Source organism: Pteropus vampyrus, unplaced genomic scaffold (genome assembly GCF_000151845.1).
Source record: "Pteropus vampyrus isolate Shadow unplaced genomic scaffold, Pvam_2.0 Scaffold3, whole genome shotgun sequence".
NCBI classification, from domain to species: domain Eukaryota; kingdom Metazoa; phylum Chordata; class Mammalia; order Chiroptera; family Pteropodidae; genus Pteropus; species Pteropus vampyrus.
This window is the reverse complement of record NW_011888784.1, coordinates 22,342,374-22,367,366: the sequence shown is the minus strand read 5'-3', so window position 1 is coordinate 22,367,366 and position 24,993 is coordinate 22,342,374. Positions and strand designations below refer to the sequence as shown.

The following is a 24,993-nucleotide window of genomic DNA, read 5'->3' as shown; positions in this document are numbered from 1 at the left end:
AGGTGAAATCTTTGAGAAGGATACTTTGCACACCATCTTATTCTGGGAAGCATACTGTCACATAGACTACAAGCCAAATATTAGGTCAAGAGCTTAGAGTGAAAGACAAAACATGTGAGCTATATCTAAGTGGGCCTTGACCTGCCCGTCAGAAATCAAGTATCCTTATTTCATATGTACCTAGCAATTACAGTGGAGTCAGTCTTTCCTCTTCAGTTGAAGAATGGCAAGAAATGTCAGTTCTTTGCCTATGACCAACTCGCAGTGCCTGAAAATCTCATAATCTTTGGCTACTTCTGAATCGTATCCATATTGTGGATATTACAAACCTCAGTATAACAGTATTGGTCAGGCTACATCCAAAACATGATACCCAGGTATATCACTGTCACATTTAAAATGGGACATTGCTCCTGAAAATGAACAGAATACTGAGGGATCTAAAAATTAACTCATATGATAAATAAGAAACTAAGTATCTTTAGTCTGAAAATAAGAAGGCATAGAAATATAAAAACCATCTTCAAATTTTTCTGTAACTCCAATGGCTAAACAAGGGCAAATGGAAGAAAAATGGAAAACTTTCTAAAAATTAGCACTGATCTAAAATGATTGACCTTATATATATATATAGATCTGAGAACTGTTTTGTCTTTATACCTGCTGTAGGTGACAGAGAAGGAAATTTAGTACTTAATGGGAAGTAGAACTAGATGATCTCTTAAAACTTCTTTCAACAAAATATTTTATGTTCTATAAATTGGCAACAATTTATGAATCTACAAGCAACCTCAGCCAATTTTAGCCTTTATGATCTGTTCTTATCCATGAGGTGGTTTAAAAAGTAATAGAGATTCATTACAGGAAAATATAGAGAAAAAATAAAAATCAACCATAATCTCATCACTGAGACAGTCACTTAACATTTTGGTATAATTCCTGCCCCAGTCATTTTTCTAGGCATAAATATATATAACATTATTCGAGTCAAGCTGTTCATATGCCTTTTGCCTTCGTTTTTTGCATTTACATGATAATCAATTTCTCAAATCATTAAATATTTATAAAGGAGCATGATTTGATTTTTAATCCTTACATAGAAATCCAAATTTTGGATATATCATATTCTGAACATTAGAGCAAGCACTTAGGTTATTTTAATTTAATTTAAATTATTACAAATATTACTACAATGACTATCCTTATACATTGATCTTCAGACACATCTCTGAAAATGTTCTATGTATACACAAGACTGAATTTGTCTTATGCATCCTTAGATGTAAAAACGACTTGAATCACATGACAAATGCCATAATTAAATATGTACACATACACAGACTGCCAAAGCAAATGCAAAACTCCTGTGAGACTTAATCATCAAACTTTAGCCTTCCTCAAAAATAGTTCCTCTATCTTAAAAACTTGTTTCTAATCCACACAGAAATGTTTAAATTTTCATATTATCAGTTTATTAGTGTAATTTTGGTTTATCTGTATAATGTGAAAATTGTTCTGAAATCTTAGTATCGATCATAAGGAAGTTTTTATCTCAATATTGTTCAATTAAGACAAATTCTGGCAAACACAGGAATTAAGTAATTTAATCCATTCAGGGAGAGTATTTTACAAAATACTATACAAGCGTTTTTAAACTAAGGCCAATAAACAATTTCATTGGACCTTCCCATAATCATTCTATCCCAGGTACACCCCACATTAACATTTAATTCACAATCCTGCCATATGACCTTTCTTAAAAGACCTCTATTTCCACATGATCCAATACCTTGAGTTTGGTTTCAAGAATAATATCTTAACCATTAACAATTAAATTTTCACCAGATATTGATTTAAAATTATTCACTTTAAAAAATTATAGTAGCAATTAGGGTATCCACTACCATCAAACACACTTTTTAAAGGAATGTCAATGATATCCCCTACTTCCACGATTGCAGAAAGAGGAACAAAACAGCAAATGTGGTGTTCACAAAGCAGTTGTGTGAAATGACTGCCAAAGCAAGAGCCAAGTATACAACTTTATGATGAAACTCTTTAGGTGACTATAGGACATGCTTGAGAATATGGTCTGACACCCAGGCTTCTCATGTTTAAATGAACACAAAGACAGAACTTAGAAGACTAAAGAACAGATGATGTTCTTAGTCTTTTTCTTAATCTTTTCTACTAACCCTTATTTGTAAGATTCTTGATAAATGATGGAGAATAAATTATAAGATCTAAAAATAGGATTGATTCTTACCTTTAACGACCTTCTGGAAGACTGCCAGACAACCTGTTTTTGCGTTATTCCTTTCTTCTAAGTGTTATACGTGTTCGGTTATCCCAATTTCGTCAGTAATATAAGAGAATCATAATCACAGATCCTCTCGCTGAAACTTATTCTCAGAGACATAAGGGAATAAGAACTCAGTCCCTGGATTTTAGTTTTAAGGCCCAACTACCCATTTGTGATAACATCCACTGGTGATAACCTCTGCTTAAGTTTGAAATCAACACTATAATTCTGCACAGCCTTCTCAATGTATCTTCAGAACATAACACCAAATGCTCTTCACTGTATATATGCTCATTTGTAAGTTGAATTGTGAAGCCTGTAATGCATTATCTATTAAAACAACTACTAAGATTAAAACTTTAAAATATCCTAATTTCATTTAAATCGAACTTGACTTAACATGTTTACCCATTAAGATAAAGCATATCACAGGATATAGTTAACTGAATTCATTTTTAAATAACTAAATCAAAACGTATTTCTATTACCAGAGGAATATGATCTATTCAACAAATACAAAACAACGGCTACTGAAGAAGGCAAAAGCAATTGTGTTTAAAGATTTCTGCCTCCCCCACCTTCACCAATATAAAGATTCAAGTAGACCCCATCTAAGACCACCCAATGCACTCATTTTGAAGTAAAGGGAGCCAACTATTCCCCCCAACCATTTTCCCCAGAAGACAGCACTTGCCACTTTTCAGTCTCAAAACAACAAAAGTAATCTGTTTACCGAAGAAGGTAGTTTGAGGGTAATAAAACTACCACATACACCGCCGAACTATCTTCTTTATATCAGTCTTACTGTTAGCCTTTGTGAAAGCCATAGTTTATGGGTCAGTTTTCCAAAATGACATATTTTAAAAGTATAAAATATCCTTATATTCAAAATATGTGCTGTTTACTTTGTAGAGAAAGCATGTATATAACCCAATGCAATAGAAAACTTGACTTGCATCAAGTATGATGCTGACTGGATTTTGTCTTCTTCGGCCATTGGGATTCAAGATTCCTAAAGCATTTTTGCTTTGATGAGTCACATCTGTAATATAATCACTATACCCATCCCCACCTAATACACTGCAACACATTTTTCCCTCCAAGATCAGGCCATAGTCATTTCACAAGAGAAAGAAAAAAAAAAAAAACTGATTAAAAGGAAATAGGACAGACAGTGAGTAAGCCATGAACAACTGCCCAAAGAACTGTAAAAATCGAAGCAGATTATTTCCATGTGTTTCAATTAAAGTTGCCATGAGAGGTGGACAAAGAACTAGAAAGAATATTGATAAAGTTGTATTCATTCCCTCCTTTTGTCACTGCACTTAGAGCCAAAGAATAAAAAATACAATTACTGGGGAACTTGCAAAATTTTAACACGAAAACATTTGAGATGTAGCCAATGCAAACAGTCTAATTTGTAATCCCATCAGCCAATGAGAGAATATTCAAAAACATTTTATATGCATTTTTAATACACGCAGAAAAAAGAAGTAAAGGTGTATAAACAGTAGTTGCCTTTCAGAGGTAGGATAACAAATTAGACTTTTTCACTTTCCTGCCATGTCAATTATATATTTGTTCTAGACAATTTAGAAATGATTTGTAATAAGAAAAAAAGATTTGGTAAATGATTAGGCAATTAAAATCTACAAATCAAATTAAGTATCAAAATGTAATACATGACATTTAGTTTTAGCAAATTTTTCTGGTCATAGTAAATTTTTCTACAGAATCATTTCCTCCATTAAAAGCTATTACAGGTTGAATTACGTCCCTCTAAAAACCATATGTTGAAGTCCTAACTCCAGTGAATGTGACCTTATTTGGAAGCAGGGTCATTGCAGAAAGGATACTGCCACCCACCAAGTGGGAATATTCTCCTTAGAATGTAGCTTAAATGTAAGATAAATAACTCTATTCTTCAAGTCATTATATTGTTGGGTTTCTCTGTTATTACAGGTTAGCTTTTTGCCCTAATACAGTGTCAAGGGAAATAAGATGTTTCAAACACATGCAGCAAAGCGGTACACTGGAAACCCGGTAGCTCTCTGAAAGAAACAGTGACTGTGCCTCTGTGGGAGATGTTTACATGCACCTGTAGTAAACTGAGCAACGACGATCACAGCTTCAAATTTGAGACAACATATTTGATGATCTTAGTAGTAGTTACACCACAATCTAAACCCTTTGTGGAAATCTACCAATTCTTATTCTCAAAGATATTTTTAAATTTAATTTTCTTTCATTTTTTCATTTTCAAAAATTTTCAATGAGAATAATTGCTTTAAGTTAAGTTTATCATATTGCTATGATTTTACATATATTTTAACAGTACAAAAAAAAAGTAATATATAAAAGTCTCATACTCCTCTAATCCCCTCCTTAGGGAGAGCCGGTAAGAAGCTAGGAAGGTATCCTTCCAGATGTGTTGTTTTTTTTTTTTCTTAAATAAGGGTAGTCAAATTTTAAACTCCAGAATAATTTTAATTTTGTGATACAAACCTAGTGTTAAAACCAAAATACATTCTAATAAGCATACAGAGCCTTTGAATATTTGCATTGCTCTTGGAGAAGAAAAGTTAGTCAAAGGTGCTAATGACCAGCAATATGGACTATTTCTTCTTAAATGTTTCCCAAATGTCATTATGTGAAATTGGAATACATGTGACTAGAAGAAAGTTCCTGGAGGACAATTCAATACTTCTCCATTACTTCATTCTACTGTAGATGAACCATAATGTCTACTTCTGTCTGGTCAAAACACTGAAAATTACTCTTCTAAAATTTGGGATGTGTGTCTTTTATTAAGTTACAGGTTTTTTCCAGGGTAAGTATCCAAATCCTTATAGGCACTTGTCTATCAGGAAGACACTTTCTAATGAACTAAAAAAAAAAAAAATAAGGAGATAAAAACTACTCTCATTTAGTTAATCAGGGACCTCATTAACCTGTAACCAAGAACAGAATCTACAATTCCAACTCCTATTTTGTGGGGCGCACACATGTTCCTGGATTCAAACATGTGTTTCCATTTAAACTGCTGGAATGTATATATGGCTCCACGAAGGGTGATAAATATTAGCAAATCTTATAAGAATGAAGGTCCTTTATGACCACATACACTGTTTTGATTCAACTTTTAAAATGTCTGAGTCATACAAAGCTGAACAGTCTGCTTTTTACATCTATCTGCAAGTTAAGGAACAATGAAAAAAAAATCCTTCCACAGCTAGCATCTATTTGTCCCATCACAGCCAACCCAAGGCAAATCTGAGATTTCCACTCTTCGTTTTCTCTTTTCTTCTTCCCCTTGCAGCAAGCCTGCCCCAGCAAAAGGTAGGGCATTCCAAAATGCCCAGGTATTAAAGACAAGTTGGATATTAACCAACGTCAGATAATGCCAAGCCAAGGCCTTCGGGCATAGTACATAAACTTCAACAGCATGAGCCTAAAGCAGGAATGGAAAACTGTGGTCTGGCACATTGTACTTGGCCAGTACAGAATTTTTAAATTTTTAAAATTTAAATCCTTTAGGAATGTGTCTTCCATTCAGAGAAGATACTTCATCATATAGAATCCTGTATCTCATCTTGCACTATGAATCCCTCACGTTATGTGCCAGCCAAACGGTAGAAGTGTGAATGCCGCATAAATTCTTCTACCTCTGAGCCTTCTTATATTTTGTCTTTGCCTAGAATGCCTTCCAACCCACTCAAGCCTACCTCTTCACATGGCTAACTTCCACTCTTCTGAAGACCTCAAGAACTCCCTTCTAATCTCCTAAAGCCTCAGTCAAGTGCTTAATCCTCTATGGCCCCAGACTCTCCTGCTATTTCTGTGACTACATCACCAGACACCAAACTAAGTCCTGTAGGGCAGGGATGATGCCTTGATCATTTTGGTCTCTCCAGTGTGCAGAACACAACAGGTGGTAAATAAATATTTTCAGAATGAAGAAATGGCAATATAAGTATCAGCTCTAAAAATATTTGCTTTTAATAAGCTTGGCAGAGAATACAGATAAACGATGAAGCTTACCAAAAAAAAAAAAAAAAAAAAAAAAAAAAAAAAAAAAAAAGTAGATCACATTCAAGGCAAAAGAATAAAGAAGTTGTAAAGGCCACATCTGGCTACACAGAGGTGTTTTCCAAAAGCTTGATGACCCTCTACAGCCATATTTAACCTCATTCATAGTTGCTACTATATTTTCACTCTTATCACTCTCCTAAGATATGTGTCTATTTGTTCCCACACATATGCTTTCTGGATCCTGACAAAGATGCAAATACAATAAATCCAAATAAACCAAAGAAATAAGAACATGAACTTAAATCAATTTCTTTGAAAGGTTGGCATCTTCCTCTACATAAAATATTTTTAAAAATAGAGCTGACTACAATAAACCAATTGTTCTTCATAGTTTCTCATATTCATTATTCAGTCAGCTCTACTCCTGTTTCCCTTTGCTATGTATGACTGGCCAGACTGGCTTCACTGAAGGTCAGAACTTTCAGAGGAAAGCCAGGGACAGAATAGACACAGCTACTAACTGCTGGCAAGAAGGTCTAAAGGTACATCCATTGTCAATTATATTATCCCGCCCACATTCAGACTTAAGAGAAATAAGAAAAGCTGTGAGCGACTCCTCTCTACTTCCCAGGTCAGGTATGTGTTTGAGGAAGAAGGAAATAGTGGGCAGTAGTAAAAGAACATAATCAAGACAGCATATCTTGCAGCCTTCCTTGCTTCCATACCTCCAAGCAAAAACTTCATTAGATTTGCCCAGAAGAAATCTCCTTAGAATGGTTACGTGTCAAACAGTATACCACCCTTTCCTTGGCCTGAGCATCTCCAGCTATCACATCAAAAAACTATTCCCTTTCACACGGAAGAGTAGCTTTCTACCGAGACACGTGTATTTCTCTTTAATTATCACCAATGCAGGAGTAAAAAGCAACTTACCTTTTGAAAAAAGTCTTCCCCACTTTTGCCTTTTCCTTCAGCAGCAGCTGTAAATAAAAATGTATACATTTAAAATAGTTTCTTTTCTCAACCTATGTATTCAAAAACTCTTGCATATCAGGTATGAGAATAGAAAGGTAAACAAGATGCCATCCTTGTTCTCCCAAAGCTCAGTGGCTGCTAACAGGCCTCATCTGTGATGCAAATTCGATAAAGAATAAAACACTAATCTAATCAATTACACTTCTTTAATTTCACACTTTTTTCTGTTTGAAAGTCTCACAATCTCTATTTTCACACATGAACAAAAGTAATCTTGTCCTTTCATAGTTAAAAAAATTTATGAACAAATATAACTACCAATATAATCAGCTGTAGTGCTCTAACACTTCCTAGCTGTAATCAATCCCAGGCAGGACGTTGCCTTTTCAACAGGGGCTCATGGAACATGGCCTGCTAAGTTTTGTCAGTTTGAGGTTTTGCAATGACTATATAATCTACTTGGATTTCTGTTGGCTTCTTACCCTACTTTAATTCACTCCTTTATTGGTTTATGCAAAAAGAGAGAAAAAACATGAGAATTAAATAGTAATGACAAAGTGACAGACAACAATAAAATTTCATATGAGCTTACTTAAAAGGTCATTGTATTTGAACAATCATTTTTATATCTAAATGGTAGCCTATAAAAACAGAACAAACCCAGTTCTCAATGTTCAAAAGTTTTATGACTATGTGAACATTTTTCTTTTTTTATCTGTGGGGGGAGGTGGGAAATCGGACTAAAGGGAGAGAGGGGACAAAGAGCTGATAAAATCCTGCTTGCAATCGCCTCAAATGGTACCTTTCAGAGGGCAACCACCAAACAGGTCTTGGATTCAAATGCAGAGTGGAACAGTGGTTAAGTAGAGAAGCCACGCCTTCATCAGGACAAAAAATGGGGCTGGAGCAAGAACTCCTGCAACTTGTCAAAATGATTAAAGACCCAAGAAGTATGGCGGATCATTCTGTTACATGGTTACATGGAAGAGTCAAAACTCAAAGAAGTTCTCTCTGCCCTCAAAAAGATAACAAGTATTACAAATTATCTTTTCACCAACTTTAATTTCACAGTTAGATATATGACAAGACACCTTCTGCAATTTTGTAAAAATACAAAATTTTTTTATCAACATATTTTCATCCAAAAAAGAGAACACAGAGTACATGTTTCTGTGATTACCAAAGACAGTTTGAGGAAATGTATGAACGCAATAAGTAAAAGAAATAAAAAAATTTAAACTATATTCTAATGTGTGAGGCAGGCTAAATAACAGCCCCCCAAAGTTGTCCATGTCCTAATCCCTGGAACCCATCAATATGTCACCTTACATGGCAGAAAGGATTTTGCAGATGTGATTGAATTAAGGATCTTGAGATGGGAAGATTATCCTCAATTACCCAGGTGGACCCAATACAGTCACTAGAGGTCGTTATAAAAAGGAAGCAGGAAGATCAGAGTCCAAGAAAGTGATGTGACAATAAAAACAGAGAGAGATGGGCATGTGACAACAATCTGAGAGATTCACAGAGGAGCAAGATACAGAAAAGCTACACTGCCGACTCTGAAGATGCAGGAAGGGGCCGCAAGCCAAGGTATGTAGGTGGCCGCTAGAAGCTGGGAAAAGCAAGAAAATGGGTTCTTTTCTAGAGCCTCTGGAGGAAGCATGGCCTAGTCAACACCTTAACAGCCCAAAGAAACCAATTTCAGACCTCCAGCCTTCAGAACTGTAACATAATAAATGAATGTTATTGTTAAGCCACTATACCGGCGGTAACTTGTTGCAGCAGCGAAAAACTAACACATAATGCCAATACCATTTTACCTTTACTTTTTTGCACAAATACCATACCATCAACAGCATGAACTGAGTACAGACACTGAAGTGAGCACCCAAAGCACACATTTCCACGAAAAGATTCTTTGCGGTTAACTCTACAAATTATGATTTTCACTCTTGAACTTAGAAATATATCAATATTAAAGCCTTTTAAAAAACAAAGAATAAATCTGAACAACAACAACAAAAAAACTCACTCTTTTAAATAAACTGGCAAATGTGGTTGATCCTAGCTAGAGGGGCAACCCAGGTGAGATAAAATGTCAGTGCCCAAACCTAATGACAAAAACCTAAGAACAAGTGCCTTGAAGGGACTTCAACTCAGCCACCTCACAGGCTGTCTTTATCTCTAAAGCTGAAAATACTTTAATGGGGCCCTAATCTATAACACAATCACTTGGAAATAAAAACTGCATATAAGGACACAAAGATTTTTTAAAATTCTAGTGACATTGAGGAAACTTCTTTGAAAAGAAATTTTAGAATCAAAGATAATTTCAAAGGCCTATCAAGCAAGGCGGATAATCATCCCTTTCACCCCCAAGGAACTCCTACACAACTGAGAATTCATCAGTTTAAATTTCATGACACAACTACATTTTATTAGACACTTCCTTTAGGACACTTATTTTGCTCATGACAAACTCATTATGTCACAAGCTTGAAATGCCCCTTCATTCCAAGTCTAAACAGACTTCATAGAATGGTCTTTCAATGCCAGGATGAATAGAAAGGGGAAAAATTTCTTTAGTTAGACTCAAACTATAATTAATTATGTTCCGGAAAAACATCTAAAATTTAACCAGAACGTACACCTTTTAGCAACCTTGTGATTTGAAGGGGAACAGGAGGCAGGGAGCCAGAAATGGCATACTCACTGGCACCAAAAATCTTTGTTCTTTTTCATTTTAAGTGTTTACTGTATGAGAAACTCCAAATCTGAGCCTAATTTTCCCCTAAATCCTGAGAAGTATCTACTTCCCAAGCCCACAAACACCCTGGTAAAAGACTCTGGTTGCATTCTTGGTCAGATCATTGTCTCGGGTGTAAACCCTGGTTGGTCCCAGTCACTGGCACTTTGCAGGGAGTGTCCTAATCTAATTCCCAGGCTGCTGGGTCTCCTGCGGGACTTTTACTGACCACGCCCAAAGACGGCAAGGCCCTTAAAGCCAATCAAGGGAGAGCCATGTTTTACCACAAATATTCTCTCCCCCCAAGAGAGGGATCCTTCTGTGCTCAAATTTGAAATTTCAAGTCTCAAAGTTACTCTAAAATTCTCAGGATCAATATATTAAACTTCTCGGAAGAAGTGAGAGGTGGGGAGAGGCCACTTGCAGAATATTTCTTTCTCAATATAAACTGAGGCGTTTAAGATGTTCATTTTACAGACCCAGAAAAGAACAAAAAGAAATTTTCATTCCACAGATATTTACGTCCTATACTAGAGAAAATAGGCAAGGCCCTGCCCTCATTTAAGATCAACCTTCGCCCATTTATTCAAAGCCACCCAACTAGTGAGATAAAGCCAAAATTAAAAGTCTGTTCTTCTGACAACTTTCCCAAAGATCTTTTCACAGTCACAATTCTATCCAAATTAAACACAGAAATTTAATTTAGCTAATCTCATTCTGGGCGGTGAACTAAAAGGCTAGTCATTTTACTCTTAACCCAACACTAGAGCTGGGCTGCTACTGTTAGGCCTGACGAATCAAGGTTACTTCTAGGGAGACCATCTGAGATCTAGATTGCAAGAAAAAATATGTGATATAATACCTTGACTCAATGGCTTCTTTTTCATTATATTTGGAGGAAATACTGCCTGAGAAATGAGCCAACTCCCTCCTTGATGTCATGGTTATTTCTTGACCCTTGAAGTGTGATTATATTCTGTAGTATAACAGTTCTATTGAGTCTTCACATATCTTATACACTTATACTCTCGTTTTTTTTTTTTTATTCTGCAGTAACATGAATACACATAATGACTTAGCAGCCTTTTTCTGACTGTCTTTACATTATAAACTTTGCTTGATGTTCCAAAATTTAATTGTTTGATTGTAAAAACTCTGGATTATTCCTGCCAATGAAAGCACTGTCTTTATTTTCATGACACAGAATAAATTACTTCAATACTACTGAAACATGGCTTCATGGGTTGTGCAGGTAAAGTATCTCATATTTTAACCTGAACAATTCATTTTTTATGTTTATTATAATTTCTCCAGTGCTTTGCCATATTTTATTTCATATTTTTGCTTCACAAGAAATATGGGATGGCAAAAGCCACAGCCAGTAAAAACAGCAAAAGTTGAAACAGGTGTAAACCATTACAGTCCCCCAAACTACAGGGCAAGTCTAGTTAATTACTGAATTAAAGTGTGTAGGGGTGGGGGAGCTCGATTTTAAATTCTTCACAGGGCATATGGAAACTTGTTTAAATATCCTTTTCATTCTGAAATGCTTTTCCATTATAATATCTTATGCTTTATGGTGCCAAATCTAAAAACACAAGGACTATGTATTTCATATTAAAACATAGTACGGAATACCTTTAAACATTCCCTTGATAAGCGATGGGTCTTTTCACCTCTATGGAATTTGGGCAAGGAAAAAACAAGTTCAAATTATAAAAAATAACAGATAAATCTTCAAATCTTCGGGGCATTTCTCCATTTATTTTAAACACGACTCAACTGTAGCATATTTAACTAAGGCTGATGTATTTTAAGGTCACCTGAAAGATAAATGTGTAATCATTAAGTAGCCTGATTCTCCTGTAAAAATATTTTACTATTTAAAACATTCACTTATTGTATCAATTTAAGCCATATGCTAAAAAGCTATGCTATATATTTTAGTTTGCATATTTCTGTTTTCAGAAAAGTTCCCTGACAATTTAACCAATTCTGCTAAAAGAGAAATCAGCAAAAGATTCAGAAGCTGCAATTTACATATACTCTATTTTTATGTTCATGAGTCATATCTAACTTTTTGGATTGGCATGCAAACTCTCAGAATCGAAGAAATAGTAGGCATTGAGTGTATTTTTTAAGTTTCTTCAATTCCCAATTAAAATCATTCAAAAATGTTAGCCAACTGAAGAATACTTCCGAGCTTAAACTTCAGTAGTGAAAAGTTTCATCTGAATGTTATATACCACAGCAGGTGTGAGGATTCTCAGACTTCATCTTTTCTAAAACTTCCTACCTGCTTCCCAGAGTCCACTGTGAACATATCAAATTCATCTGCCCTGAAAAAAAAATCATGTAAGCCTGTTGAGAAAAATCAAAGAGAAACAGACAAAAATAAATGTAATTTTTATATTAATAGCAATTGGATATTTAAGGATGGTTTTCTCCTTCAGTTTAATTTTTTTTTCTTAAATATTGTTTTATTTTTGCAGTTAAAAAAGTTCCCATATTCAAAAGTACAATAAACTGCTTTTTAAGGAGACTATAAAACAGGATGTACAGAATGATCTCGGTGCTATAAGTACATATTGTGCATATACATATAGTGTCTGTACTAGAAAAAATTATAAACACCAAAATATTAACAATTATTGAGTGATAAAATTAATGGTCATTTATAACTTCCTCCTTTGTACTTTTCCAGAATGCCTTTACATAGCTTGAATTTCTTTTAATTTGGAAAAAAACAAATAAAAATCATTTGAAATCCTTCCTCCTATTTGAGAGTGAACCAAATTTTACCATTTCTGGTTTGCAACAGCATGATTTTCAGTCCACAGTGTATAAGGTAATATGGCAAAAGTATGAAGGTCAAATGTGGATATAAGCTACCTAAAGAGCCAGGATAAGTAATGTACTAACAGAGATGAATCATGGGCAGTCGATAAAATCAAACCAAGTATAAAACATCACAGGCCTTAATTAACCTAGCACTTTCTAGATGGAAATACTAATTTTGTGCAACTCTCACTGGATAAGTTTTAACTTAGGCCTTTAATAAGAAACTTCACAGGTGAAAACACTAATCCAATATTTGGAAAACTTCTATGATTCACATCGAAGTTTAATAGCTAGCTAAAAGACACGAGACACTCTCTAAAATGCATAAACCAAAAAGAGAAAAAATTTATGTATACATTTATAATTATAGACTATGTAAAAGAAGGCCACTTTTACTGAAAGGTTACATCAAATGAAACATAATATAAAACAGATAACACCTTATTTACCACATCCTAAAAGGCTCAATGGCTAAGAGTATGAAAGAAAAGAGATGGATTATCTATGAAATTTGGGCCATGAGCATGGGCCATCAATTGAACTATATCAATAAGACATCCTATGAAGCTATTTTTAAAATTTTCATTTCCCACCAAATTTTTCAACAGAACTAATGGGAATGACAAAGATTACATGAGGGTGGAGCGAGCAGTCCTGATTTATTCCAACAATGGGGACCACTGCTACCTCTTTAAGGTTTACACCAACTAACCCCAACAATTGTAGCCCTCTGCAGACTACACTTCTCAAAACGAGGATTGCAGGGGTTTTTTTCTCACATGCTAAATCTCTCAGGGTGGTAAAGCTCTGCCAACACTCCAGTGCTGGGGACAATCTAAGATGGTGGTGGCTATGCCACACAGCTCAGCAGCAGCCCTGAGAAAAGCGTTCTCTAGTGTACCAGGCTTCCAGTTTCAGAAAGCATCTGTTGCTATCAAATGTAGGAAAACAAATATTCACAAAAACCTAAGAACATATAAATTACATTATTCATTGCTTCAAGCGATTTTTAACTTAAACTCTTTAAGCAACCCTGGCAAAGAGTTTATTCAGACTTCCAATTTATCGGCCTGACAATGAAGACTTCCCTGTGGATTGATGACCCTAATATACATCAGTGGAATCTCAAACTGATTAAAGGAAACTTTGGTCACGTCAAATGTCTTGCTTTTAAACTATTCCTTCTTACAAGCAATCCTTGAAGAACCATTTACTTTGGCCTAGGGTCAAAAACACTATTTGACAACTTCGAGTACTTACATATTATTATTTTATTTTTTAAAAAAATCAACATTCTTCTAGCTTTATCATCAAAAGGTAGAGAATGTTCATGGCCTTCACGTGGTTGAATGGAATCATGGATATCTAGTACATCACTATAAGCTCCTGTTGGTCTTCCCACAGAGCTGCACTGTCCAAAAGAAAAACCACTGGCCACTAGTGGCTATTGAAATGTGGCTAGTCTGAATCCAGATGTGCTGTAAGAGTGAAAAACACACTGGATTTCAAAAACAGTACAGAAAAAGTAAAAATCTCATCAATAATTTTTTAATGTTAAAATGATACCATTTTATATACTGGATTAAAAAAACTATATTAAAATTAATCCCGCCTGTTTTGTTACTTTTACATGCGGTTATAAAATTTTAAATTATATTGTGGTTCACATTATATTTTCATTGCACAGTGTCACTATAGGAGATAACTCACTTAGCTGTTACCAAAGAGGGCTGAAAAGTTTCAAAAGACTGAAAAGGAATATTTCTAAATAATGAGAGTCAGCAACTTCAAATCAAAGCTGTATCTGTCTTAAACTCCTGGGAACATTTTGAGGGAGGAAGAAAAGGTTTGGTCGGTATTTTAGGAACTGGTGGAAGGGTTAAAGAATTAGTTTGAATAAAATATATAACATTAATAACCATTTCCTTAATATCCAGGTTTGGCCCGGTCTGAAATCATGAAACTATTTAAGAGTTTATATGGATGGTTATTTAACGGAATGAAGTTTATATTTCTTTTGTGTTTGTAATAACATGGCAATGGGGCAAGCCGACTTGTTTTAAATCAAAACCAAATGTGTTCTAGGCAGGTTTAAAGTTCAGGTTATACTCAGAAATCCATGACGAGGTGGTCTGTTTGCTATTCTCCCCACAAAAATGAGTGAGGGAGTGCTTACTTTCAGGGCTACTCCAATTCAACTTAACACTAAAAGACTCATTTATTGATTCATTTAAACAAAACTTATTTAGCACCTGAGGCACATAGTGAGGAGATCAAAGTTGTGGAGTCAGAGAAACCTGGGTTCACCTCTAGATTTACTGTTTAGTAGCAGTATAACTCAGAGCAAGTGATTTAGCCTCCCTAAGGCTCTGTTTTCAACTCTAAAATATGCAAATAAGCACTCTATAAATATTTAATATATGGAAGCCAGAAACCCTGACTTCAAAGAGTTTAGAGTCTTACTCAACAGGAAGTTCTTAGAGGTCGGTAGTAAAAATGACAAGATTCTAAAGGTTGAACATTACATAAGAGTCACAGATAACAGGAATTCAAAGAATGAACATTTCCAGCTGATTGCTTAAAGTAGGAAAGGACTGAGACATAGGAGATGGGAAAAAATGAATCCTGAGCAGAGGATGCTGTGAATACTCATGTCTGTCTGTCTATCCAAAACTTCGATTTCCCTTTTATATGCCTCAGTGCACTTAAAATCACACCTGCATATGGAAAGAGCAGTTGGTACAGGACAGCAGAGAGGAAGGGGAGCTCTCCGGTGACTGGGGACATGAATACCCTAGGTTGGCTCACACTGATTCTTTACCAGAGGAAGCACCACTCCTCAGACGGCTGTTTGGAAATATGTGTGTGTATTGGCAGGGGGAGTCATCACAGGTGAGTGTTGTTGTTGGTTGTCACAGATGAGTATTGCTGGTGGTGGTGGTTGTCACAGGTGAGTGTTGGTGGGCAGTGGTATAGATATTTAGTGTCCAGGGCCAAGGCAGTCACAAAGAGTCCAGTTCAATAAAGAATTGTCCTACCCCACATGCCAATACCCTTTGCTGAGCAATACTGGTAGGGTGTTTCTTTCAGAAATGTCCTTTCTTCAATAAATGATCTTCCAAAGAGTACAGATGTATGCCACTTCTTTCTACACTGTCAGTGAACACCAAATGTTCACTGACAGTGTAGGACAATTAATTCACATCTTTCCATACTCTTTTAAGTTATCAATAAATTTATATTACAAAATTAATATTTTTTCTTTGGATGCTCCATTAGCTCAAATGATATATGTCTGCTCAAGCAAACACTCCTACTGGACAAGAGTTCTCTAATACGTTAGTGGAACTGCAGTCATGCCAACTTGAAGATACAATGGGGAAGAGGGGTGCTCATGAAAAAAAGATCATATTCTTGGGCCACACCCATAGGTCCCACTGAATCTGAATCTTTGTGGGAGCCCAAGAATCTGCATTCTTATAAACATAGCAGATAATTCATACAGTTAAGTCTTGAACAATGTGACATCCCTGGAATCCCAAGGTAAGATCGATGCTTTTTATTTCCGAAATCAGAGTCAAGTTGGCTTCACGTAACCCTAGCCAGTTGCCCACTGCTGTCTTGTGTACATTTCACCTTATGCCCGGGAATACTGAGAAATAAAATTTCTCTGAGACAAGTAAAGAGTTTAAATATAACAATCTAAATCATTCTAGGCATTATAGTCATGCCAGTGCTCTAGGTATTTAGCATAATTCATTACAATTATGAAATTATCACAGCTAGAGAAGCTGTTTTTTGGGATTAACCAAAGGACGATAGAAGTGGTTACTCACGTTTTATTATTAAAACTGTTTCTGTCCCTTTTTAAACTCGCTCTACACAAGGCCTGTTGAGCCAAAACTGGCTCACACTGCATCTCATCAGGTCTGCAGGTTAAAATAAAAACTAGCAGGTGCCCTGTGGTCCTGGAGGACATTTTTGTCCACTCAGAGGACTACGTCTATAAGTTTATGGAATGAGTGCAGACATGCAAAAGAAAGGGAGCAAAAGTGTTTGCTCAGAGGGTTCCGACCTACACTCCTAACTTATCCTGCTTGCATAGCCAGCTGTACAATCTAGCCTTCTGTGAAAGGTGGCACTGCATAATCAAGTTACCGATCAAGGCATCGTTATTCAGAAGCCCTAGGAAAACATTTAGGGGAGTTCTTATTTCTTAAACTCAGCAGTTTGCTGCTAATAAATCACAAGTCTACTTTTATGAAATTAAGCAGATCGCCTCCTCTCAAAACGTTTGGTTTGAAAAATGATAAACTCTTTGAGGGCTAAGTCATCAATTCTCATCTCTGAAAAGAATCATTTGTTTTTGTTAAAGCTGATCGAAGCCTAACATCTGATTATAATTTATTCCATTTAAAGTCCTTGGTTTGTTAACATGAATTCATTTTTCATCAGTAGGCTGAAAACCACCTTTAAATGTGGTTTTCATCTCAAACAATGCTTGAAGAGTAATTTTAAGGTAATAGTCTTTGGCCTAGGATAAAAGTTGTAACAGATATCATTACCTCGATTTCCTTTCATAAAATATGTGCGTATATTTACGATGCAAACACAGTGGTCATATTCTAAGCCATAGCTTTATTCTTATTCCCAGCATTGTAACTTTGGTTAAGGAGTCACATTCTATCTCAATTAAAATGAATCTACTATAATAGCATAATGGGCCTGTAAGTATTCATTTTCTTAAACAGATCTATCTTCTCAGCTGCTTTTTGTACTCTGTTTACTTTGGAAGTTTAAACTCATTTTTCTTAAGTTCAAGGAACTGAAATGTCTTAGGCCCAGATCCTTCACAAGTCTCAAAACAGCCAAGCCTTTCTGAAAAGGTAATGAAAATTTCTTTTCCTGTTTGGGGTTGAGGGTTGGCGATGTTCTGTCAAGTTCTGAATGCTTGTGCTTGAGGCATCTATCCTAAAATATACAGTGTAAAATTTCTCTAAAATATCTTTGATTTTGCTATATCTGTTTAATTTCAGAAAGGTTTAAAAACAAATTCTTGATCTTTAATGGTTCAGATACAATACCTGAATCCATCTTTTTAAAATGGTATATTTTCCCAGAAAATAGTAAGATTTTTATTTCAGATGAAGGCTTTTATAATTTACATAATTATAATAACCCTGAAAGTCAGTAATACTTTAAACACCAATAAAAATGTAGTGCTTGCACAGTGGTAAAGTGTAAATTCATGCAATCATTTTTGGAAAATAATTTGGTTTACATAAATAAGTATATCCATGTAGTTGACCCAGTAATTCTATTTCTAGGAAACTAGGTCCTAAAAATATAATCCAAAACATGAAAAAAAAAAAAAAAAAGGAAAAGGAAAACTATTGGGACAAACATGTTCATTTTAGTAATATTTTTAATAAGCAAAAACATAGGATAAGCAATATGTGAATTAAGAAAATTTAGATATAGGTTCTTATTCAAACATTTTAAGGTCATGTGAAAAGATGTTTTTCATTTCATGATTTGCAAAAGCTTTGAAGTAGTAAGAAAAAATGATAATAATAAACTATCCAGTAAAAAAGAAAAGGAAAATAAGGTTTGATTTTAAGTGGGTCATGAAACTATATGTGCAATATGATTGTAACTGTTATTCTTTAAATATACACATGAAAACTAGAGACTTTCAACAAAAGGCCAAAATGTGTATACTAGGAGTTTGATTATATTATATATTATATTTTCTTCATTTCCTAGATTTCTTGGGATATAGCTTTAGTACTCTGAAAACGACCCAAAAAAATCTAGACACACACTCATGAAAGTAAAAACCACTTAAGAGTTTTTATCATAAGTCTAATCACCTTTTTAAGTACCTATTTGTGAGAAAATAAGGACTATGAATTTGTACTTACTCATATATCTAACTAAACCCAGTAAAGTCTGATTTCCAAAGAATATTTTAAGATTAACAAGGTCAAAATGAATATACAAAACATTACATCTTGCCCAAATTCTTTGAATATCTACCCTAGCCAGAATGCTTGACTTCTAGTAGGACCTGCCAGGCCTCTCCCACCACACTGTCACAGAGACGGCCTCTGTATCCCCATTTCCTGGTCCTGAACCCATATGAACGCTCCTCCCTGTGTACAATGAAGTTAGCTTAATTGCACCTACTCAATAGTTACAAACAGGACACTACAGCTGTGGGGCTTCCAAATAAGCACCTTTTACAAGCACAATCACAAGCCAACAAAAAATGATCTTGAAAAATGGGGTGCTATGTTACATGCCTGTTATAACAGCAAAGCCTGAGAGTCAACTTCTCAAAACAGTGGTGCTGTGTGAACAATGAGAAACCCCCCCTCACACTCATGCAGAAACAAGGAGGGCAAAGGGAGGAGCAGAAAGTTCACTGCCAATAATTAGGAAACAGTCACTTGAGCTCCAGTGGATGTATCTTGAAGCAATTCTTGAGCAGTCTTTATCTAAAGAACTTCCAAAAATGTAATGAATCAAAAATTGCAGAGAAATTCAGGTGTTCACTCTCACCCTTCTCCTACTAGAAATTTGTAAAAGCCCATCAAAATTGCATTGGTTAGAGTAAGAGTGTTGTTTGGAAGACAACTAGCCACAATTTATGAAGAAATATTCTCATAAGAAAATATTCTCTTACCCGTCACCCTTCTGCCCTTGAAACAGAAAAACTGGTCTTGGAATTTTTAAGTGGAGATGCTCCTTGATCAACCAATCAGCACTGATCTGGTACTGTGTCCTACCCTTTTCCAGGTGGGAATGAGGAGACAGGGAGAGGAAGAAGACAGGTAAATAAAAGAAAATTCAGAGGAATATTTTTAAATTATTTGACAGACTTTAGAAAAAAATCAACATCATTACGGACTATTCTCTAAAGATATTAACTCAAAATCTGTCCCCAACTTTCTCCACCACTCTCCTCCCCTGCAAAAAAAAAGGGGAAAAATGGGCAATGACAAAGTGAAGGCAAAGAACATTATCCTGATTTTAACGAAAATTAATATTCAGCCACACATGTAATACTACATGTATTTTTCATCACAATACTTAAAGAAAGGGTTGTGTCCAGGTAAAGGCAATTAATATAATCAATGAGGTATTTATTAGAGCACACGTTTTCCTCTAAGAAAGTTTTCTGTGGAATTTTTCAGTCTAGAAAGAAGTTCAGGACATTATAAAATCATGTATAGAATTATAAAAGGTGTGGATAGAAAACAAAGGTTTGTCATGTTCTGTGAACTATATTCTATATATTCTAGAAAAAATACCACCACCTCATCTTGACAAATGTTACAAAGCACTACGTTGTATGTGGTTAGCAAACTGATGAAGCTTGATGGCAGAGGCTAGAAACAGAAATGGGGACAAGAAGAATTCAGCGCAGTGCATTCACGCCACAGTCCACAGAGACAGGGCATGTGTTAGGAAAAAGCTGGGTGTCTACAGAGTATTCACCTCAACTCCTGAAGACACATCGGTTTTTATAAAACCATTCTTGGTGCCTAATCCTCAGAGCACCTGGCAATATAGTTTTCTCACTGAGTTTTATAAGCTCCCCACTAGTTAAGCTTAACTTCCCATACTTTTCACCACGTAACATGTAAAATGAATGTGCTTTTCAGTCATGACCAAGGAAAGAGGCCCCAAGCCACATCCACACTGGACTGAATCGTTCCTAGCATTTCTTCCTATGACTCCATGGCACTCAAGGCGTGCGGGCGTGCGTGTGTATTTGTGTGTGACCTTCAGAGTACAGGATGCAAAGCAGACATGGAGCTGAAAAATGCAAAGTCAGGTGTGATTAATGAGGGGACAGTCCCCCCAGCTGGGCAGTGTCTGTTTAGACCTCTGAGGAAAGGAACAAGCAGACTAGGAGAGTGGGTCAGTAGAAAAGGCAAGATCGTTTTCAATCACTGTAAGCAGGTGTGGTCAAGGATCAGTTTCTCTAAAGCAAATTCTTTTATGTCTTTTTTAAAGTAAAATATTTCCCACTGATACCTAAACATGGGCATACGTTTATATTCTACACTTCTACAGTCTCGTTTTATTTCTGTGGATCATTTGCCAAGCAATCGCCCTTTTTTTCCTTTAAATAACCTTAGAATCTATAAACTATAAGGGACTGAGAATAATGGGAAAAAAATCTTAAATGCTCAGATAAGTGGAGTCACTTTAATTTTTTTATTAGAGAAATTTGGAGCATTTTTGATTACGCTGTGGGTTTACAGTGATTTTTTTTTTTAACATCTGGTATAATACCCAAGCCTCTTGCTTTCAAATAAGAGGGAAATACACTCACTCACATCCCAAAGTATCCATCTTTACAAGAAATTCAAGTACTGTAACTATCACATACTTCCTAAATGCATGCTACATTTCTTAGCAATAATTAGAACTGAAAGCATAATAATTAGAACTGAAAGCACCAAAATTAAAGAAAAATTTTAAGAGATACTCTTACTCTCAAACAAGGATTCATTTTTAATAGACTTCCTTATAATGAGTCGTTTCATAGATAGAGAGAGAGCTCTAGGATGAGAGCCAGGAACCAGCAGACACGACTCTTTAGCACAAGCAGGCAGTTTACATCCAATCCAATCAAAGATGTCACAAGTCCTGCTTGCAGCCAAGGGAGAGGGGTCAGCACTGCACCCTTAGTCAGCAACTATGCTGGTTTTGGAAACTCTGTGTTTAAAAGATGGATTTCTCCTTAGTAAAAATAGCCCTACACTCCTCTAACAGTTTTCTGCTCCACACTCAATCCTCTGACAATAAATTTAGCAGGGACAGAATAATAACATACCATGTGTAATCCCACTGGACTGATGGGTTGCTTGTTGATTCCATATGAATAAGTAAAACTTTAGATGATCTGGAAATAATTACAAGTCGGTGAAGATGGGAACAAAAGCTGTATATAATGTAGTTAGTACTAAGAGTTCATTATTAGCTCTACCACGTGCCAGCTGCACAATATCGAACAAAGTGACTTAACCTCCCTGCACTTCAGTTTCCTCTTATGTGAAATGGGGCTAAAAATAGCTCCTATTCATTTAGGGTTGTTTGGGGCTTTTTTCTGTTTTGTTTTTTATTATTTTTATTTATTTATTTATCTATCTATCTATTTACTTATTTGGATCTATCTATTTATTTATTTATTTGGATTTTCCCAGAAGCAAGTGACAAGTATCTGAGTGAAAGTAATTTAAGCAGAAGCAGATCCCAGGGGTCCTTGGTAGGGAAGTGGGAAAGTAAACAGGGAAGACAGTAAAGAGGTGTGTGAGCAGGTTCCCTCTGCAAGCCTCAGGGCCAGTTCCTAGAGGGATCTCTGAGAGACTGAAGAGAGATGCCTCAGAGCTGTCCCCTCCAGGGGCTCAAAGGCTGTTAAACATACCCACTAATTCTAGCCTGTCTCTGGTTGAGGGGTGCCTCTGCTGTGAGCAAGCTCCTTTGGCTGTGGTGCCCTCAGGCAAGACTCAGAGGATAGAGGGACCAACTCAACCGTTTCAGCATTGAAAGTCCAAGAAAACCCTCAGTCCCCAGCAAAGCAGAACAGCCAGTGACTCTACCGGGTACTTGAGTGGTGAGAGGTAGGGCAAAATTCTGCCAGCATCTGCTGTGGTCCCAATCTCATGAGGATCAGAGACTCTCCCCCCGTGCATAATGCTTAGCCTGGGGCATGGCAGTCAATGCTGGATGGTAGCTATTTTGGTAAACTGAAAACAACATAAGAATCATGGATCAGCTCTTACCGCACAGGACACGCACGGTGCGAAGGCCACGCTGAGCCTGACAGGTATCGCGCCCTCTGGAGGTGAGTCTGCTGGAGAACTCCGTTCAGGCCCTGTGCACCTAAATGACTCCAGGGTGCCATAAATGAGAGACTCCGACACAAATGCCTTTCTTACCTGCTTTGTCACTGATATGGAACAGAGAATCACTGCTTCAAGTTAGACATAAAAAAAGAACTGAAGGTGTCAAAAAGAGTAGAAGCAGCTCTCCGAAACAACCTCCACAACATCAATTGAGCAGAACTGAATTTTCTCAAAGAATATACCAAGTGTACATTACAGCCATCCTGTTTAAAAGTTCCATGAGTGTACTGCTCAGAAGCTTCAGGGAAATGAAAAATTCCCTGAGAGTTTGTTTAGGACAGCTGCTTTCCTCCTCTAAAACTAAGTGACCAATGCACAAGAGGCCCCTAAACACTGGAGGCTGACAAAACACATGCACCCCTGGGCACTTCCACCTCCACCAGGGATGTTGTCTGTTTACCCATAGACAGCTGTATCTGTTCCCAAATGTCTGTCAAATAAATAATCTCCCAAAATATGAATGTTTCTTATCAGTCCTCAATATTCAGAAAAGGCCTTGGCCCTATAATAAAAAAGTATTTCTGAGGGTATATTTATAGTTTGTGTACTGTTTTATAATTCCCCAATTATCTAAGTTTATTTGGTTTCAAATCTACTGTACACAATCCCTTTCGTACCACTTCGCTCGGTACATGTGGGGTGGCTAGTTGTGTCTATTCAAAGATACCTTCGCAAACAATCTATATGAGACCCTCTCTGAAGGTGGCAGAGAAGATGCCAACCCCAGGTCCCTTCCTGACCAGGTACTAATGACGTGGAATAAACTACTTCACTCAATGCACAAAAGGTACAAATCATCCTATCAATTACCACCAACCTTAAACATACTGCCAGATGATTCAAAGCCAGGAGTTTAATAAGGACTCGGCTCTTGGTCAAAATGAAAGAGCTTCTTAGCCACCCAAAGCCTATATACCTTAGTCTGACACTTCATCCTACAACGTAACACTTCCGTATACTATAACTTTGAATCATAACTATATCAAAAGTGTTTACAATACAGAGGAGTAAAGCTGGCAAGTTAAAGTTCAAAACAGCATTACCATCTCCTTCCACAAACTTCATGGTATGAGCTTTAAGTAAAACCAAAATTGCTCAAGAATGTATTTTTCCTAAGAATTTCAATTCATTTTTGAGCTTTTTTATACTCGTGTTTATGAAAATTCCTACATTGAAAAATGAAAAATATTTTTATTTTCCCTGAAGTTTCTGGGCAGTACTCTTATGGAACTTGAAAACAGGATAGCTGTGATGTATACTTGGTATATTGTTTGAGAAAATTCAATTCTGCTCAATAGGGCAGGAAATTCTGGCCAATAACAGGAAAATAAAAGGATCAATTAAACTCATAAGATGTGCTAAGGACAGAAAAGTAATAAGACATGTTAGATAAAGTAAGCGGAACATGTGTATGTGAACACGGAAAAAGATGGAAGACCAAAAGGCACTTAAAGTTCATGAGGCACTAAATATACAAGAGGTACCTAATATTCATAAGGCATCAAATACACATGAGGCACCTGAGGCACTAAATATTCGTGATGCAAAAATTACACGAGATATGTGGCACTCAATATTCATGAGGTCTTAATTAGGCCGCCCAAGGTAACATCCACTCTCTTCCTCTGCACATAAATAAAACCCATAGCTGTCAGCAGGCTAACTGGCAGATACCCATGTCTCTCCCACAGAGAACAAATAGAAAAACTAGACCAGAAAAGAAAAGAACCTGGTTGCACGTCGATGATGTTGGTTGATGTCTGATTGTTGAAGTCACCCTCAATTCAATGAGCTCATCCATTTACACACACACAACTTTCCAAATGATAAATGTATGTATGTAATTGTATGCTTGTGTGCCTATGTATATATGTACATGTATATGTATTAGTGTATATATCTATCTGTGTATATATTGTGTGTCTATATCTACTATATGCCATCTGAGGGTAGAAAATCTGTACAGATCTCATATGCTTTGTATTCCAGGCATCTAACAACAGTACCTGACACAAAAAAAGTACTCGGCAAGTATTTGTAGGGTTAATTGCTTGTCAATAGGGGTTACCAAGAATTCAACTGTGGAGCTTGAATTCATCCAGACAGGATAAATTCAAATTACTCACTTTATCTTTCACTCATTCATTCCCCCAATCTACAACAGTATGTGA

The 24,993-nt window shown here is 36.1% G+C and overlaps 1 protein-coding gene across 7 annotated transcripts in view; it reads right to left on the bottom strand.

The window, feature by feature from the left end:
• The window catches only part of BICC1 (BicC family RNA binding protein 1), a 255,262-nt gene that overhangs the window by 161,912 nt on the left and 68,357 nt on the right, over window positions 1-24,993 (bottom strand). For 2 of the 7 annotated variants that reach the window (XM_011362178.2, XM_011362169.2), the window contains exon 2: window positions 7,268-7,314. The exons of the other annotated variants lie outside the window; for them this stretch is intronic. In XM_011362178.2, coding sequence (XP_011360480.1) covers window positions 7,268-7,314 — 47 coding nt within the window. The remainder of the gene's footprint in view (window positions 1-7,267; window positions 7,315-24,993) is intronic. 7 annotated transcript variants of the gene reach the window in all.